This window comes from Emydura macquarii, unplaced genomic scaffold, assembly GCF_026122565.2.
Source record: "Emydura macquarii macquarii isolate MOO-44397 ecotype Brisbane River unplaced genomic scaffold, CSIRO-AGI_Emac_v2 contig_431, whole genome shotgun sequence".
NCBI lineage: Eukaryota > Metazoa > Chordata > Testudines > Chelidae > Emydura > Emydura macquarii.
In genome coordinates, this window is record NW_027130568.1 from 8,876,900 (window position 1) to 8,895,366 (window position 18,467).

General features: G+C 39.8%; 1 protein-coding gene across 5 annotated transcripts in view; it reads left to right on the forward strand.

Moving 5' to 3' along the window:
* The window catches only part of ZNF236 (zinc finger protein 236), a 200,647-nt gene that overhangs the window by 62,448 nt on the left and 119,732 nt on the right, over nt 1-18,467 (forward strand). For 4 of the 5 annotated variants that reach the window (XR_010917905.1, XM_067537519.1, XM_067537520.1 and 1 more), the window contains 4 exons: nt 1,359-1,562; nt 3,047-3,275; nt 16,000-16,272; nt 17,164-17,367. Coding sequence is in view for 4 of the 5 variants with exons in the window: in XM_067537519.1 (XP_067393620.1) it covers nt 1,359-1,562; nt 3,047-3,275; nt 16,000-16,272; nt 17,164-17,367 (910 nt within the window). In the remaining variant the exon portion in view is untranslated. The remainder of the gene's footprint in view (nt 1-1,358; nt 1,563-3,046; nt 3,276-15,999; nt 16,273-17,163; nt 17,368-18,467) is intronic. The other variant, XM_067537521.1, reaches the window with a different exon arrangement.

An 18,467-nucleotide genomic window follows, 5' to 3' on the forward strand; every position in this document is an offset into this window, starting at 1 on the left:
TTGTAAAACCGAGAGCTAAGTAAAGTAACTGTTAGGTTCTGCTGAATACCAAAGTGCCAGATAATTGGAAGAGCACCATCTGTCAACAGGAGGAGATAAAAGTAGATGGTTAAAGTAGATGACTGGGAAACTGGAAATCTATAAAGCACTTTAAGTATGAAGTAATTATATTAGAAGTGGTAACTTATTCTAGGCAATAAATACAATACAATAAAAGTTGTTGACAAAAGTGGCAGAGAAGAGACCAGAGACCTTTGTTGGCCATTTTTCTACAATGGAGGATGGGTGAAGGCGGTTTGTAATACAGGGCAGCCTGCCTCAGTCTTCCCTCTTGAACTGTTGAAATAAAACATCACCAGGTTTTTTCTTGGTCAAAAATACCCCTCCTTGGGGACTGGATATATTAAGCTAAAATAAACTTGAAAGAAAACTCAAGATCCCAAAACAAAGTCCATACAAAATGAAGGTTTCACTTCCTCTTCCCAGGCCTCCCCTACTTTGACAGACCATTCCTAGGCCCTATGCAGCTGGACACTCAGTCCTAACTTCCAGGACTTTCTACTGGAGCCTGCTCATGCCCAGTAGACTCTGATCCCTGAGCATTCCCCCCTCCTTACAGCTTTCTGCTGATCTTTATAGGGAAATCACCTGATCTCCCCAAATGTGGCTTCTTTAGTAATCAGGGTTGGCTGTCCTCCTTTCAGCTCTGTTACATGGTTTCAAGGGGAAAAGGGAAATTTGTCTTAACTGTTGACTTTCTTTCTCAGCAATATGTCTACTAATCTGATGATACACTTTTTCATAAAGAGTTTATTTTATATAATTTGTGGACTATATTATTAATTCACACATATATACAGTAGTCTCTATTTCACAAAGGTTTAACAGTGGAGTTTAATTGTGAAACTCTATTACTGAGGCTTCATTATTTATATGACATATGTTAGTCCGTTTACTAATATACTTAAGTATTTTTGATTTTTTAAATAAAAGCTTTTCAGAGTACTTTTTGTGATTACATTTCCCTTGCAAAATTCAGTAATTCCAAATATGTCCCCAACTTGTGTGAATTGGCGAAGGTCCAATATTTTATCATAAATTTAATTCAAGCTGTAAGCTTACAGCTGTAGAGCTTGGGAAGAACTCCTTCTGGAATGGGAATAGAGGAGCAGTCCTTTAGTGGAATCAGCAGTCCTTGAATGACAGCTCTGTAAACTCCCAGTCTTACATGAATGGACATCCCCACAGTGGACAATTAGCAGACATATTTCAGATAAAGAAAATAGACTGGTAAGTCAAATTTTCTTTACATGTATCTATTTCATTTTCCTTTACAAATATACTACTGTATATTTCAGGCCACACATTTTCAGTCTCCACTTCTTCAACAGACAGAAAACCAGGTAACTTCAGCTGCAGGTCATCAAGGGCAACAAGCTGTAACAGATGTCATCCAGCAGCTCCTTGAGCTGTCAGAGCCAGGTCCAGTGGAAAATAACCAGCCCCAGCAACCTGGCCAGCAACTGAATATTGCAGTTGGACTCAATCGAGACATTTTGCAGGTAGGGTATATTTACATAATAAGCACCTTTACATGCAACAGTGTCTTTGTAATTATCTTATCCTTCCAGTGAAATCAACATTTGATGATTACAACAATAAGGTGTTGTATGCTTGAATTGACTTCTTAGTCCAATGGAAAAAATTGGGATAATGGAAATACAGTGTGCAGAGTGCAGCAAGATATTTCTTTGGCCCTATTATGTGATCAGATAGAAATACAATAAATACTACTTAGAAGTGACTGACAAAAAATATTTTTTTTAAATTGAGATTGTCCTTTTTTCTTTTGTTTTGTTTTTCTGTGGTCCTGGGACCACCTGTGACGCTCAAGGATCTAAATTGTGGCCCTTCAGGGTTGGCATGTTAAGAAATTTTCTCTTTGATTATGAATTGAGAATATGTTCCTTGAGTTGCACCCTGTGATGTTTAAGATGGAGTGTTTGAATCAACCCTGTTGCTCCAACTCCCTCTCAATCCCATTGCTCCCACCTCTTCCAACTGCCTCTTAATGCTTCCTTTGTAGTTCCCTGGGCTCAGATGGCAGAAAGGGAACGGAACAGGGCAAAAATCCTTCATCTTAAATATTGGTCGTTGCCCCTTGATCTTTCTAAAATATGTTCAGTCCTCAAGATGAAAAGGTTGCACGCTATTTAAGTGTGTGTCTCTTCTCTTGAGCACCACCCACGTACTCTATTCATCTGAACCCTTTTTTTTTAAACATATTCAGGCCTCAGTTCTGCAAGGTTCTCTTATCCCTGTGCAGAATACTGTCAGGTCAGTGGAGTTCTCTGTGAGTGCAGTGAATTATAGGATCAAAAACTATAAGAAGAAAATTTCACAGCCCTGAGTGATATAATTAAGATGATCTAACTTTGTAGTGTAGACACCACTACGTCAACAGAATAGCATTTGTATTGTAGACATACCCTTATTCTATTAATCTTAACTACTTAACTCTGCCACCCAAAAAAAACTGTTCAGCTTTGAAATTAGTTTTTCCAGTTATTGGATGTATATGTCTGTATTTTCTTCAGTACAGTTTAACATATAATCTCTCATAACTAGATTTAAAAAACAAAACTGTATTCCATTAAGGTATTGGTTTTTAAACTAGAAGTAACTGATTAAAAATATAAGAATTTGAATGGACATTTAAGATGGATATCTTTTTATTTGGGCTTTGTAGATTCAATTAGTTTTCTGGGGAGTGATAGCTAGTACATGTATTACTGGAAAAATCCAGTTCCAGTTGAATAATGTAATTAGCTAAAATATTACTGCTTACCACCTTTGTGCATGCAGGAAAGATAGCTCTAAGTATTTGAAATTTTGAAATTCAGCTAAAATTTTGTAGTTGTAAGAAACTTGATTAAATGCCTTTAATCATAACTGTATTACATCTCCTATATATAGTTTTTTGAGCCGAGCAAATTTAGAATTTGTGGAATTTTTTTCCTAACTTTCTAGTTTTGTTTTACCTTAGCAAGCCTTGGAAAACAGTGGGCTGTCTTCAATTCCAGTCTCAGCACATCCTACTGACTGCAGCCAGGCTAAGATTCCTACAACCCAGGATCAAAATCCAGATGTTCAGAATCTCTCTAATCATCAAGCTGACTCTAATAATGCAGAACAAGATAAAGAGCAAGAAAACCCAGATAAAATGGATAAAAAAGAGAAAAAGGTTATAAAGAAAAAGTCACCATTTTTACCTGGTAATGTTCACTACATACAACTTCTGTGCAGTAATAGCTACAGTATCTTACAGTTTTCTGTAGTGTATAGGAACTTCCTAAAACACATGCTGCTGATATATTAATAAAATGCTTATGGAATTTCTTTAACACTTTATTTACTTATTTTTAACAGAACTTGTGTATGTGTGTTTTGGTTTCCATTTTCTGTACGCCATTCTGTGCATCCAAGTTTGGATTTTTTCTGTTCATCTTTAGTTCAGACTGAAGGTCAGTACAGGCAATGCCAGTACGGCTTCAGTGCCAGTTAGTTCAGGCTCTGTAACAAGCAATACTTTAACTCCCATTGCTTAGAGTTTAATAGTCTCCTTATGTTGCTTGTTCTTTGTGTGGGAAGGAGAGACTTAAAGTTAATCCTAAAACAGGCTTCTCCTGCCCGACACTACAAAACTGCCAGAAAGTTACCAAAATTATTTTTTTCCTATGGTAATGGTAAAATAGTGGTTTTGGTTTAAACATAGTTTACATTTTGAGTACGTGCTAGCTCTTATTGAACATAAAATGTAAGATTATCAGCTATTAAAATGACATTGCTGTGCACTTTAAAATTAAAAGCCTCTCTTCTGGATTGTAAACTAATTCTCTGCTAGTGTATGGATAGGGTCTGTTGCAAAGATCCATTACATGACCTAACCTTAACTTAATTATGTAAAAGGTGATTACAGAGCAACATCAAATAAGTATCTGATTTATGTATTTTCCAACTTAAGGATATCCTTATTTTTCATTTTTATTGTGCAAAAATATGCTATTTGGGACATTGCTGAGGTTCATGGGCCTTAAAACTACCCTATATTTGAAAATAACCTCAATGGTAAGTAGTACATAAAGGTTTCCAATAGAGCTTTCGTTTGGTGGGGATGTTATTCTTTTTTTTCTGAACTACAGTTAAGTGAAATTCTGGATTAATTTGTAAATTACTTGTGTTCTTCTTCAAGTGATGGTCCCTATTATATTTCACTGAGGGTTGTACACCAAGCATCCGGAGCTGGAGATATTGAAAGTAGTAGTGTCTGTTGGTCCATGCGTGCACTCTTGCTCCACTTCATGGTTTTGTCCGAGGTGATAAAAGGTGAGGCCAGACCGACCACATCCTCAGTTCCGTCTAGCTGCTGCATGGTCCGAGTCAGAGCCTCTGTTGTTCTCTCGTCTTTTGTAATGCACTTCCTAAAACACAGAAAAAAAGACTATTTTATACTTGTATATAGTTAATATTTTTGTTGTTTTTAAAGTAATTTTGTGTAGCTTTTAGGATTTTTAAGGATTTTGGGATGCTGTTTTACCGGTCTCCCACTCCCCTCCAGCACCCACACATGGGTACTGGATTATGCCAAAGATGCCGGGGTTCAAGATCAGTGTCTCCTACCCTTGTTTGTTCTCAGTCTGCAATGAGTACCAATGCTGCTTTTACTGCTTGGGAGAAGCCCACTTTGAATCCAGGTGCAGTGTCTGCCTCTCCTTCCCAAGTCGTACCCTGAAAGGATGGGCTCTTTGCCTCAAGAAGCACCTAATGGAGGTCACCATGAGGCCGCAGTTGGATCCAGGCAGGGGAATGCCCCCAGTATGTTGGCCTGAACAATCTAGGAGTGTGCCTCCTATCTTGGAGACCCAGTCCAGTTCTGCTGGTACTAGTGCAATGGACTCTAGTCATGAGGCAAGAAAGCATGTGCAAAAGCATGGCAGTAAGTCTTCCTCCAGACCCAAGAAGGACACTGCACTGTCCACAAGTTCCAGCTGTGGAGAAGCGGTGTGTTTCAAGGCTCACAAGCATGACAAGAATTTGCACAGAATGCTGGACCCCGCTGGTTCCATCTACTGAGCCACATACCCCTTCCGGATGAGCACTGCCAAAGTCCATGGAACACTTGGTTCCGAGGCAGTCCTCCATTCTAACTCTAGTTACGGCTGCAGGGAGCATGCCAGATACACCGGAAAGGCTTGAGTCAGCCTCCGAGCCTCATGAACTCTTTGCCTTGGAGGACATGAGGTCTCCATGTCTTCAGGTGCAGTCACCACCTATGGGGGCATGCTCTTCTACATTGGACTTACCTCCTTCCAGTCATGTTATTGCTTGCTCCCCTATGGCTCTTACAGTTCTGACAGGACTACTACTGTTCAAACCAGGCTCTAACTTCTCAGCATCGGAGGACTCGGACAGAATGCAAGATCTAATCTCTCCGTACTGTTGATATGACCATCCGAAGGTTCTGCCAACTCAGTGATAGGTACCCTCCCTTTTCCCAGCAAAGGAGTCCTTGGTACCCCACCCCTAGGGGCCCTCCACAGCAATCATCTGATCTACCTTCTTGCTCATACTGGGGGTCCTGGTCCCAGTATCTGCCTTTGGAAACTTTCTGCTCAGTTTGGGAAGAGTCCCCTATCACGCTTCTTCGACCATTAATGAGTAGGCATTCGGAATCAGTATTGGAGGAAGAACCACTTAGCCAACTCTGTTGGTACCGCCAAAACAGAGCAGTTCCCTTCCTCGTCCCCAGATGCTGCAGTGTCTTCGGCTCCCTCCTCACCCCTGGATGATTACCACCAGTTCCAGAGCCTATTATGCAGGGTGGCTGAGCATATCCATATCCCACTGGAGGAGGTACAGGACAAAGAGCACCAGCTGCTTGACATCTTGCACACCTCAGTACCAACCAGAGTGGCTCTGCTGATCAACAATGCCATTCTTCAACTGGCTTGAACTGTCCAGCATACTTTGAGCACTTGCGCACCCACCCCAAGGGGGTGGAGAAAAAGGTACTATGTATCTGCAAAGGATCTGAATTTCTGTTCTAACCCCCCTCCCACCCAATTTCCTCGTTATACAGGTGGCAACGGAGCAAGGCAGGCAATAACTCCCATGCTGCAGTCCAGTGGACAAAGAAAGAGGGCAAGCGACTGGACCTTCTGGGTCGCAAGATCGTCTTTGCCAGCCTTCAATTTCTAATCTCAAATTACTTGACTCTGTTCACTACATACAACTTTCTTACCGCCTACAAGTTGGCACACTTTGCAGACAAGCTTCCCCAGCAAAATAGTGCCTGCTTCCAGGCTCTCTTAGAGGAAGGGAAACTGATCGCAATGCCAACACTTCAGGTTGCAGTGGATGCAGCAGACACTTCTTCACACACGATGGCTTCAGAGATCGTCGTGAGGTGGGAGTCATGGCCACATTCATCAGGTTTCCCAAGAGAAGTCTAGAACACCATAGAGAACTACCCTTTCAATGAGTCTCATCTCTTCAGTCAGAAGACCTAAAATTCTCTCCACTCCCTCAAGAACTCCAGAGCCACTCTGCGATCACTGGGTATCTGCACACTAGTATCCAAGCACAAGTTCTACCACCTGCCACTGATACAACGATTCAGAGCTCTTCAATTCTTCCATCAGTGGCCCTATGAGCTTCCTTGCAAATGACAGAAGACCCAACGGTCCCATCCTCCAGGTTCATTGTCACAGCTTTCAGTATCTTGTACTCAGTCTTCTCAGAAACAATATTTCTGAGTGCATCTAGAGAGCTGCCAACTACCTTGCCTCATGCTGCATACCCGATCCACCCCCTTCGGAGGTCATCTAGCACTCTTCTTACAAGTTTAGCATGTGATAACAATGGACAAGTGGTTCCTGGATGTCATTCGACATGGCTATACGATCAAGTTGACGACACTACCTCACCCACATTCCCCTTCCCAGTCCCACTTTAGGGACCACTCTCATGACAGTGTCCTTGCCCTAGGAGTGGACTTCCTACTGCAAAGGGAAGCAATGGAACCCGTTCCTATGACCTACCAGGGCACAGGGTTCTATTCCACCTATTTCTTAGTTCCCAAGAAGAAGGGCGCATGGAGACCAATCTTAGACCTTTGTTGTCTCAACCACTTCATATGCAAGCCAAAATTTCATATGATCACCCTAGTAACCATCATATGCTAGAAAAAGGCATGTAGTTTATGGCTCTCAATATGCAGGACGCTTACTTTCACATAGATATCCATTCTACCCACAGATGTTTCTTGAGATTCATGGCAGGCCCACAAATACATCCAATACAGAGTTCTACCATTTGGCCTCTCTACTGCTCCACGGGTCTTTGCCAAAGTTTTCTCTGTAGTGATGACCCACCTTCGGTGTCAAGGGGGTCTTTATATTCCCTTATCTTGATGACTGACTGATAGCGGTGTGATCCAAAGGGAAGGCTTGAGCCTTGACCTCCATGCTGCTCACAGTCTTCTTCTCCCTCAGGGTGAATGTAAACGTCGAAAAATTGACTTCAGATCCCCCACAGTCCCTAGAATACATTGGGGCCCACGTTGTTGTGATCTCGGCATGCATCTACCTGCCTGAGGACAGTTTCCAGACCCTACAAGAGTTGATTCCAAAGTGGTCTCCGGTCCTTCTGTTCCGCCAAGGACTTGCCTTTCCATTCTTGGCCACATGCTGGCCTGCATGTACATTACCATCTTCATGCATCCGACAAAGTGGGTTTCTGCCCACGAAAGCTTATGCCCAAATAAATTTTTTAGTTTTTAAGGTGCCACAGAACTCTTGCTGTATTACCATCTTCGCTTGTTTTCGCTTTCGCTGTCAGGAACTAAGTGCTCCAGGAGGCCTATTCTCTCATGCACCATACCTTGAACTTCCTACTAACAGTTCCCCCACGAGGTTCTCTCTTCTTTCCAATGGTGGACGGACCCAGGTCAGGTCACCGCCGGGATACCCTTCCTCCCGTCCTGCCCAAGCACAATGATCATCATGGATGTGTTGCTTGTTGGCTGGGGCGCCTACATTGGTGAGCGCATTGATACGGGATTTGGACCGCTCGGGAATCCCGGATGCACATCAACATTCTGAAACTTTGGGTGGAGCTGCTCGTGCGCGACTCCGACAAGTACTGCTGTAGAAATCTCCAATCGGGAACACAAGGACGCACCGACACCTAAAGTGGATTACCTCCAGGGACAGACATCTCGAAAAACCTCAATTACTGCACCAGGTGAGTCACCTTCTTTTATAATGTTTTGGTGGCGTACTTATGGTTGAGGAGTTTACTTCCATTTATCAACTACTCATGTTGAGATGTGTGATTTTCATCACTTACGTGGTAATTACATTACAGTAAAGCTATTAGGCATAAAAATTAACACTATATATAATATATAGAAAATACTACGTGTTGTAAGAGCACTGAATTAAGGTTGCTGTGGGAAATTATAATTTTGTAAGTGTAAACTGTATTAATAACAATTTCTGTTAAGTTTATTTTCTCCTAGTCTAGCTTCCAGTTTTTCTTATTGAAGTGAAATAATAATTCTGGGTTTGTGACATCACACTCTGTTGCTTTGGGAAAGAATGGGATGTGAGCCAACTCAGTGTTATGTCTGAACTGCTTACTCAAGCCTACAATATCACCATCTTACATGATTTTAATCTGTGTCTACATGGACATTGAGGTGGAGTTTGAGTTGAGTTTAGCTACCTCCAGTGAGTTAACTTGACTGAAAAATACATTGCTTATGCAGAGAAAACCCAGTGTTGTCTGACACTTTTCCTCAGTTTTATAGGGAGTTAAAAGACTTTTGGGTGTGTAGAGCCCATTTAATACGCACTAGGTTACTTCAAATGTAACATTAACATCAAAAGTAACTTATTATTTTAATTTTGAGTTTTTTAAGCTAGCTAGAACAAAGAAAAAAACTTTGAAAATGTGAAGTGTCATTCATAGGAACTTTTAAAAAGCAGTGAATTGTACCACGTTTGAATGGACATTGGGCAAGTTTGTGAAGACCTGATGCTCTGATATTTGAAGCTAATACAAAGAGTTCTACCAGTGAGTCATTGGAAATTAAACATAATCTACAAACAGAATTCTAAACATTGACTATTTTATAAATATGTAGGGGGTAAAATATGAAAAGTATTAGTAATAAAATTCTTAAACAAAATTAAACTTCAAAGAATCCTGTTACCATGGAGAAAATACGTTGCTTAGATTTTATCTTTCTGTTCTGTTTTCCTTTTATAAATGAAATAAGAACAAAATTCTATTTTGTAGCCTAAATTCTTTTAAATCCAGTGGTATAAGTGTAGTATTTTGACTTAAGTTCTTTCAGGGTGTGGACTAAGTAGAATGTTTTTAGGCCGAAAGTTCTTAATGTAAGAGTAAATTTTTCTTTAAGAGTGACTCTGCATGTTCCCTCCCTGGTGAAGTCTAATGGTGGAACCTTCACAAGCAGTGCCTGTTCGAGTGCTGACCTCCCACCCCAGCCGCTTTCCTCAGTGTTTACAAAGGGTGAGGCTCCATAAAGGGACACTGTGCCCTCTACAGCCTCAGTTCCTTCCAACTGCAAGCGTCAGCCAGAAGTGAACCACTCCGGTCCATCTGATCCAGGGTTTTCTCCTACCTCAGTGCCTTTGATTGTCTGTTGTTGTTAGTTTTAGTGTTAGTATATTTAGTGTGCTTAGTAGTTTATAGTTAGTTATATTAGACTTTAGGTTCGGTTCAGTGGGATAATGGATCTGAAGAAGAAAGTGTGGTTCAAGATATATGGTTTCTGCTCAGCAGTCATTCTGGCATTATATGACCATGTGAGATGTCTTTGGAGCATTGGAGAAGGTCGCTTTCCTTTTGGTTGTTCCATCTTGTCAGACCTTTGCATCCAGAGCACATAAGGCAAAAATAGGTTCCAGGTGCTCCTGCTTAAGGAAGCTCTCACTGCTAGATCTGGTTCTGGGAGATCATCAGATACGAAGGCTGAGAGGCCTGTATCAGCTCCAACTGAATCCTTGAGTTAGGCTAAGGTGCCTAAGAAGTCTGAGATCTGTGTTACTGGTTTGGTTGACGTTCAACATTGAGGTTCTGGTTCATTGGATCCATCCACCATCTCTTTGGACCATGACTAAGGACCCTATGCCAAGACAGTCAGTTCTGATAGTTCTGAAGAATGTGAAGGAGAAGACGGCCACAGTTAGCAGAGCCAGATCCCTTTGTCAGATTTATCATATGCTTCCAAATTGGATCTGACTACTGCAGTTCTAATTCTGAGATCTAAATTGGTTCTGCATTCTACTTTAGGATCTTGAATTATTGATTTAAGATTCTCTCTAGATCCAGTGATGCCTAAGTCTGTGAGATCAACACTGTTGTCTTTACTGGTGTTGAATCCAAAGACTAATAGTAGCAGAAGTTTACCATGCAGCATCTGATTGTTCTTTGATGAGAGAGAGATCGTTTGGAGATAAGGAGACACTGCGTGGTTCCAAGGTCTAAATCCCCTATTCCTGAAAAGAAAGGTAGCAAGGAAGACACTGTGAGTCTTTCTGTAGAACCACCTTTGATTCCTCCTGCTGAGATTCCCTACAGGCTCACCAGGTAGATCTTTCTCACCTTTCATGTCTTTCCATCTTCTGGTGCTATTGTCATCTCCAGTGAGATCCATTGTGGATTTGAGGTCGGATCCACAGTTATCTGATGATCAAGAACAATTAAAAAAGAACCTGGGCACTCCAGGCTTATGCCACCAAATTCTGGGTTTCTAAAGCCTTTTGGACAGTTGGGACCTCCACATCCTGTGGGTCCCTAATTTTTGGAGAAACGGAGTCTTAGGCTCCATGGTCATCTCGGACTCTACTTCTTGAGTTCTTGGATCGTTCACAATATGGATGGAGTAGTGAGACTCCACTGGATAAGGATCTGTTTGCAATGGGATGCAGATTCAATTCCCTGGAACTGTCTGCAAACCAGACAATTGTACCTGACACATCTGAAGAAGTGGAGGAATTGATTAGTTTCCTGGACCATCTCCAGCTGGATACAGTGTTCAAGTGGCATCCCATCCAGTATTTGATGATCTTTGGGCTCCTTGGAGGAATTGGATGCATTTACCTATTTTAGATGGCCTCTTGCTACCTGCTAAGACAGTTTGGGTTATGCCTGCTTCCTGCCAACCCATTTCTAATAAGGCAGTTTTAGAAACAGTTCATCTGTATCAAATTCCATAGGAGGGTTTTTCATATTTTCATACAATGCTATATTCTTTGTCGGTTACAGCAGTGAGTAATAGATATAGGTCTGGTCAAGCCCATTCTAACCCCGCAGAGAAAGAAGGGAATACTAGCTGAGCATTAGTTGCTAATTACCAGGCAGTAACATCCTGCTACCAGTTTCATCTGTGGGGGAAAAAACAGCTATGTTCCTACAAGACTTACTGGATGATCAGAGGGTCTTAGCTGGTGCTGTCTTGATAGAGGGACAAAATGTGGCAAAACATTTTCTCAGGGCTTCTTTTGATAGTTCTGTTTGCTAAAAGTGTAGCCAGTTGTTTGACTACAAACAGTGTTTAAGACCAGATAACCAAACTTAGCCAAATTTATTGTCTAAAGACAAAACAGTACAATACGAAAAGAAGACAGACAGACATCATACCCTTCTTCTTGGAAGTAATTTGTATCTTGCAGCATGTTCTCCTTACACAGAAGATGCGCTTCAAAGATACACATTTCAGCTGGTAGTATTTGTAGTATGATTTTACAAGTTACAAACTCTTTACACATCACTAAAATCCAGCCCACCAGTTCATAACAGTTCCTTAACTTGTTTTGTTCTGTACTTTTCTGCGTTTTGGATCTATATTCCAAACCAGTTGTCTGTGAATGTACCCGCACTATGAAATAGAATGAATAGAATGATTTTGATAGATTTTAGATTTCCTAATGCCAAAGATGACTTCAGCTTTGCAAAGTGTTATGGGATACTTAGCATGGGGGAACAAGAATAAACATAATACCATTTCAGTATAAAGCTTTGGGCTAACATTTATATATAATACTGTGTATATATATTAATATGGTAAGCGGTACATATATTGTATATATTGGCTAACAGGCCAGAGCCTTAGCATTTGCTGTTGCTTTGAGAACTCTTCATTGGCCATGGACTTAAAGTTGAGAAATTCCCCTATGAGGGTGATAGTCTCTTCAATAACAAGACAGATTAACTTTTTGAAAAAATGAAGAGATTAGGTCTACTGCTCATTTTCTTGGTTGGTATTTGACTTTTAGGAGAAGACTTCCTACTCTATGCTACCAGAGACAATTTTATCTGTAATCTTCTTTGAATTCTTTAACTCAGAAGTGACATCACCACCAGTAGCAAAAAACTTCTTCCTCTCAGTCTCAACAAAAAAAAAGGAGTAATTCAGGTCCAGACTAAAGTTGAAGCAATCTGCTTTATTCCTCCTCTTCATTGAATACCCAGCCACAGATTTGACACAAGGCTTGAGATTTGTGGACCAACTGGTGAAATTCCTTCCTACCTTTTGTTTGGAAGGCTAGCCCATTTTATCTGTAGTTGGAGGCTTATTACATTGGACAGATGAATCCAAGAGAGAAGAGAAAAGGATAATGCAATACAGTTTGAAATATTCCTCTGCTCAGTTCCCCCTAACCTTTCCATTTCAGGGAATCATCTCATGAAGTTATTTTGTCAAAAGTTTAGCAGTTGCTTATGATTGGGTATTTCCTGGGTAAGATCTGTGGGTTCAAGGGTTTTATTAAAGGTTGTTCATAATGATAAACCTGCAATGCATTGAGCAATAGATTGATAGCTTGTTTGGGCTCTCTGACAGGAAAAGAATCTGCACATAAATGTTTTAAAATTGAGGATGATTCACCTGGCTATCAGATCTTTTCTTCCTCACAGATGGGAGAGAGATGCGCAGCTAGCAGTGGACAATATAATGGCTACATATTATGTCCCAAATGAGGAGATGCTCATTCAGCGTTGTGTGCTGAGGCAATCAGTTTATAGGGTTCATGTGTACTATCCAACCTCTATCCAGTAGCCCTGCATTCATTAAGAGAGAGCAGTGTGTTGGCAGATGTGCTCAACAGAGACGTTTCTTAGATGCACAGATGGTCTTTGAAGGACCAGGTGTGATACAAGAGATCTTCTCCAGTTGACAACGTGGATCAACATAAAATGTCATCATTTTTGCTCAAGAGCGGGAAAAGACAGTTAGTCCATCCCCACATGCTTTCCTAATGTAAAGGGGTAGAGTCTCTTATGTATACTGTTCCCCCTTTCCATCAATTCAGAAGATGATGAAGAACATAGCAGGACAAAACAAGGTTAATCATAGTTGCACCAGCCTGGCCGAGACAGCAGTGGTTCAGTGCTTCAGCTGTCTGGAGTCTACAAACTGTTCCCTTTGTCTTTGGAACTGTTGTCACAGTAGTATGGCAGAATTCTTCATCCTGATCACCAGTCTCTCCATCTGATGGCCTGTACTTTCAGACTTTAGCTGATGTTGAATAACCTTGTTTTTTGTTGATTCAGAATGTATTGCATGACTCTAGAAAACAGTCTGTGAAGAAGTGTTATTGCTTGAGAGAGACTAGATTTGTCTCTTGGATGGAGGGAAATTTTGAGTCATGAGTTACAGCTTTTATTTCCTGTGATTTGGAATATTTGATGTATCTAAAGTCTGTGGGGTTACCTCATTCTCCTCTGAGTTCATTTGGCGGTTTTCTCAGTTTGTCATGTTGTGATTGATGATAGATTTTTTTATTCATGCATGGTACAGCTAAAAGGTTTCTTAAAGGGTTATCTAACATATATCCCCACCCTGCAGAGACCTGGTTCCACCACTGGATCTTACTTTGGTTTTATCTTTGCTTATGCAGTTGTCTACTGAACGCTTGGCAAAGTGTTCTTTATTTTATTGATCTATTAAAATTGTGTTTGTTTATAGCTGTAACATCAGCCAGAAGGGTGAGCAAATTGCATGCATTGATGAGACCGTCCATTTACTATTTTTTTCATAAATATAAGGTGGTTATAAGATCTATTTCCAAGTTTTTATCAAAAAGTAGTATCTGAGTTTCACATCAATCAGACAATAAATTTCAGTGTTTTTTCTAAAGCCACATGCTAATAAAGGGGAATTTGCTTTATGTATTTTAGATTCTAGAAGTGTTTTAGCATATTAATTAAATAAAACAAAAGATTTTTGGAAGCCTTTTAGGTTATTTGTTTTTATGCTGAGAATCAGTTGGGTTTATCATATATTTTAAACTCTTTCCAGATGGGTACAATAATGAATCTTTGAATGTTACAAGTTAGCAGTTAGTTCTTCTGCCTGTTGGAGTAAATTTCGTTCCACTAGGGCAGTGGTAGCATGTTTTGCTTGCCTTAAACAAGTTGCTGTTCGTGAAATCTGTAAGTCTGCCTCTTGGAAGTCAGTTGATACAGTTATTAAACATTGTACTTTGGATTTGACTTCCAGAGCAGAAACAAGGTCTGGCAGAGCTGTGCTTCAATCATTATTTAATTAGGACTCTGTACCCACATCCTGAGTTTTCAACACTGCTTGCCAAACTACTCATAAATGGGAATATGCAGAGCTTCTCAGAGAAGAAATGAAGGTTACACACATGTAACCAGAATTCTTCAAGATTACTCGGTATAGTCATCCACCTTCCCTTCTTGCCCAGAGTCCTCCTTTTCTCTGAATCAGTGGAAGGAACTTAAGCAGTAGAGGGCATAGCACTCCCTTATATGGCCTCACTCTCAGAATGTTCATGAATGCTGCAGGGAGGGGCAGGGGTGTATGTGCACTCCAACAGGATTTACTACTGTTAGAATAGCATCACTTAAAAGCCACTTATCGCTTGATACTGCATTCATTGTGCACCCAAAACTCTCATTTTCTTCTTGGAAGTCAGGTTAGAGTGCTTTGAAGAGCCCTCATTCCTGCTCCATTGTCCGTGTGCTACTGGTTTGAATTCTGTTTTGTAATGTACACTTAAAACTTACAGTAGCGCAGTTGTATTGGTACAGCTGTACTGCTGTGAGAGCGCTTGTGTAGCTGCGTTATGTCGACAGAAGAGAGCTCTCTCGTTGATATAATAAAACCACCTAAATGGGCAGTGGTAGCTATGTCAGTGGCAGAGTATCTCTTGCTGACCTAATGCTGTCCACACAAGTGCTTGTGTCATTCAGGGGTGTGTGTGTTTTTCACACCCCTAAACGACAAAAGATTTGCTAGCATAAGTGCTAGTGTAGACAAGGCCTAAATCAGTTACAAATATAGCTTCCAGTGGTATTTTGAAATGCTCTTTTCAGTTATAGTAAATTTTCCCCACCTTGGCATTATGGAGACGATTTTTAATACTCCATGTAAAACACAGACAAACGAACCAAAAATCCCATATGTACCCAACTGTAGAGCTATAATAATTATATATATATTTTTATAGAGATCCTAGGAGGAGTGTAACAATTCAGTAATTGAACATGCTATACTTAAATCCTGTCAGCCATTTTTGAGCTGTGTATTTGGGTTAATACATAGTATGCTATTCCCATAAACGCTCGCCATAGTGCAGAAAAAAATGCTACTATAGACATATTTTATTGCTTTTTGTACTCCTTCACTTCAGGCATGTTGGTAACTAAGATTAAATAGGATTCTCTTGGTTTTATTTTAATCATATTTGTGTAAGCAGTGTTTACTCTAAGAGGAAGATATCTGAGAAGTACATTACCCTTTGTTTATTAAGACTTGGCAAGAATCTTCAGTGCTTATTTTTAATTCTCATTTTTTGTGTGACAGTGTCCAGTGTGCCAGATTGTTTTTTAACTTACAGATATATACAGGCACACATCTAATGTTAGTGTTATTTATTTCAGGTTCTGTACGTGAAGAGAATGGAATAAGATGGCATGTTTGCCCATACTGCTCTAAAGAATTTAAAAAACCCAGTGATCTAGTACGCCACATTCGAATTCACACCCACGAGAAGCCATTCAAGTGTCCCCAATGTTTCCGCGCCTTTGCTGTAAAGAGCACTCTCACAGCACACATTAAAACACACACTGGCATTAAAGCTTTTAAGTGCCAGTATTGTATGAAATGTTTTTCCACCTCAGGAAGCTTAAAAGTTCACATTCGTCTGCATACAGGTAAGGCCTCTGAGTTATCCTTATTGTTTTATATGATGTTGGGAAGTCCTCCAGGAATAGAGGACAGAGTTTGGTGCATAGATATGAAGATGATCAGGCACCTTTATAAATATCATATATAGAATGAAGTGTTTTGTCTCTTATGACAAATAACTTCATAAGATTTGAAATGGTAGCCCTGTTGAATTCTTGAATTGTAAATATTTGCTCATCAAATATTTTAACTTGTCCATACCTCAATTCTCATAGGCGTCTGACTTTTTTCACTCCCCTTTGTCTATTAAACCAAACTTTCCTCTTGTGTTGTTTTCTTCCTTCACTCTTGTTTTTCATTTTCTCCTGGAACATCTACCTGGAGGGCCAGTCCTTTAGCTATTCCAGGTCTCCAGACAACAATCCTTATTTGAGTTATTTATGAAGCTACTGACTCTTTGAAGGTGGTAGAAGCTTGTACACCTGAGTTGAAAGCTGTTGAGTGCAATAGTTCTGAGGTTCCAATTTCTGTGGAGTTCCAGCATGGGGTTCACCCTTCAGACATTCCTACTGGATGTAGTTGATACTGCAGTGCATGCCACATAGTCATTACTTCCTCTTTCCATCATTTTGGGATTTTTTGTGCTAAATTTCCCTCTCATTTACGGAGCACAGATGGAACTATCTATCCTTTACTTTTAAGTTAACTATGTACTTAAATAGCACACACACAGTCCCCCACTATTTCTCTCTCCCCTCTGCTCCCCATCCCCCTGGAAAAATAACAAAGCACACACACATTTAGTGACAATAGTCTCTGTAAACACATGGTTATGATTTTACTGTTCAGATTTTACAGCTTTTGTTCCTGGGGGCATGGAAGTAAACCATGAAGTAATATATTTTAATCTCTTGCAGGTGTTAGACCTTTTGCTTGTCCTCACTGTGATAAAAAGTTTAGAACTTCAGGCCACAGGAAGACTCACATTGCTTCACATTTTAAACACACCGAACTACGAAAGATGCGACATCAGCGTAAACCTGCAAAAGTTCGAATAGGAAAGACCAGCGTTCCAGTACCAGATATTCCTTTGCAAGAACCAATACTCATCACTGATTTAGGTGAAGACTGAGTTAGTATATGCTGTAATTTGCTCATTCTTATCCTGAAATTTGGGTTTAAAATATGAATGAAGTAGAATACACAATTTGATAAAGGCAGTCTATAAACTTACTCAGGAAAACACAGTCTATAAACTGTTTAGCAGTTGCAGAGAAAGCTGTACTGTGTCAGTTGTTTGAATTGAAAGTATGCTTTATGAATTAATAAAGGAGGCTTTTTTATAATGATAGAATCCTACAAAGCTTATCAGAAAAAAATTGTAAAATGTGCAGTGTAGAAAAGGTGAAAGTATTAATTTATTTCCTTTAGTTTTTTGAGCTAACCCTTATAGAGAATATATTATAAAATCTCTCTATTCTAATCACATTTATTCTAGATACAGTTATAATTTTATATGGCTTTAGTGGATTCAGTGTAATTGGAAACTCAACTGAAAAAAGTGTTCTATTGGTGATAACATTTTAACATAGGACAGCATAATGATGGAATATGTTATAGGGAGTCTTTGTAATTCTATCCTAGCGTAGGATGTTATATTATCACTTTTTAAAACCATTTTGTTAGAAAAGATTAGTTGTCATTGAGCTTTATATGAAGAATTGTATTGTAAATGAGAGATGGTGATCGTGGACAAGGTATTGTTATATGCATGTATTTACATTTTCGCCTAAAAATAGTTGCGTGAGACTCCATTAGAGATGGGCAGTTTTCTGCGTTGACCACCATAAACTGAAGATATACTAAACATGGTATTATTTTCAAAGCTCCGACCAGGGTACAATAACCATAAAAATTTTGAATTAAAAAGATCAAACTAGAGACCTAGAATATTCTTAAATTGAATAGGCATAACAATCAGATGGGCCCCATTATTTTATTAAGGAAAATTACCCCAAATTACTTTATTTTTTTTAAATCATAAACTGCCAATAAAATCATAATTGTACAGTCCCACGTTAGTTGCTTATATATTAAAGGTAGCCTTAATAAATCCATCTTTTGTCATGTGCACTTTAAATGTAATATTTAAGAGCTTTTTGAGACTTGGGTCCAAATTCTTTTCCATGTCCAATCTCCATTGGGTGGAGTAGGGATGATA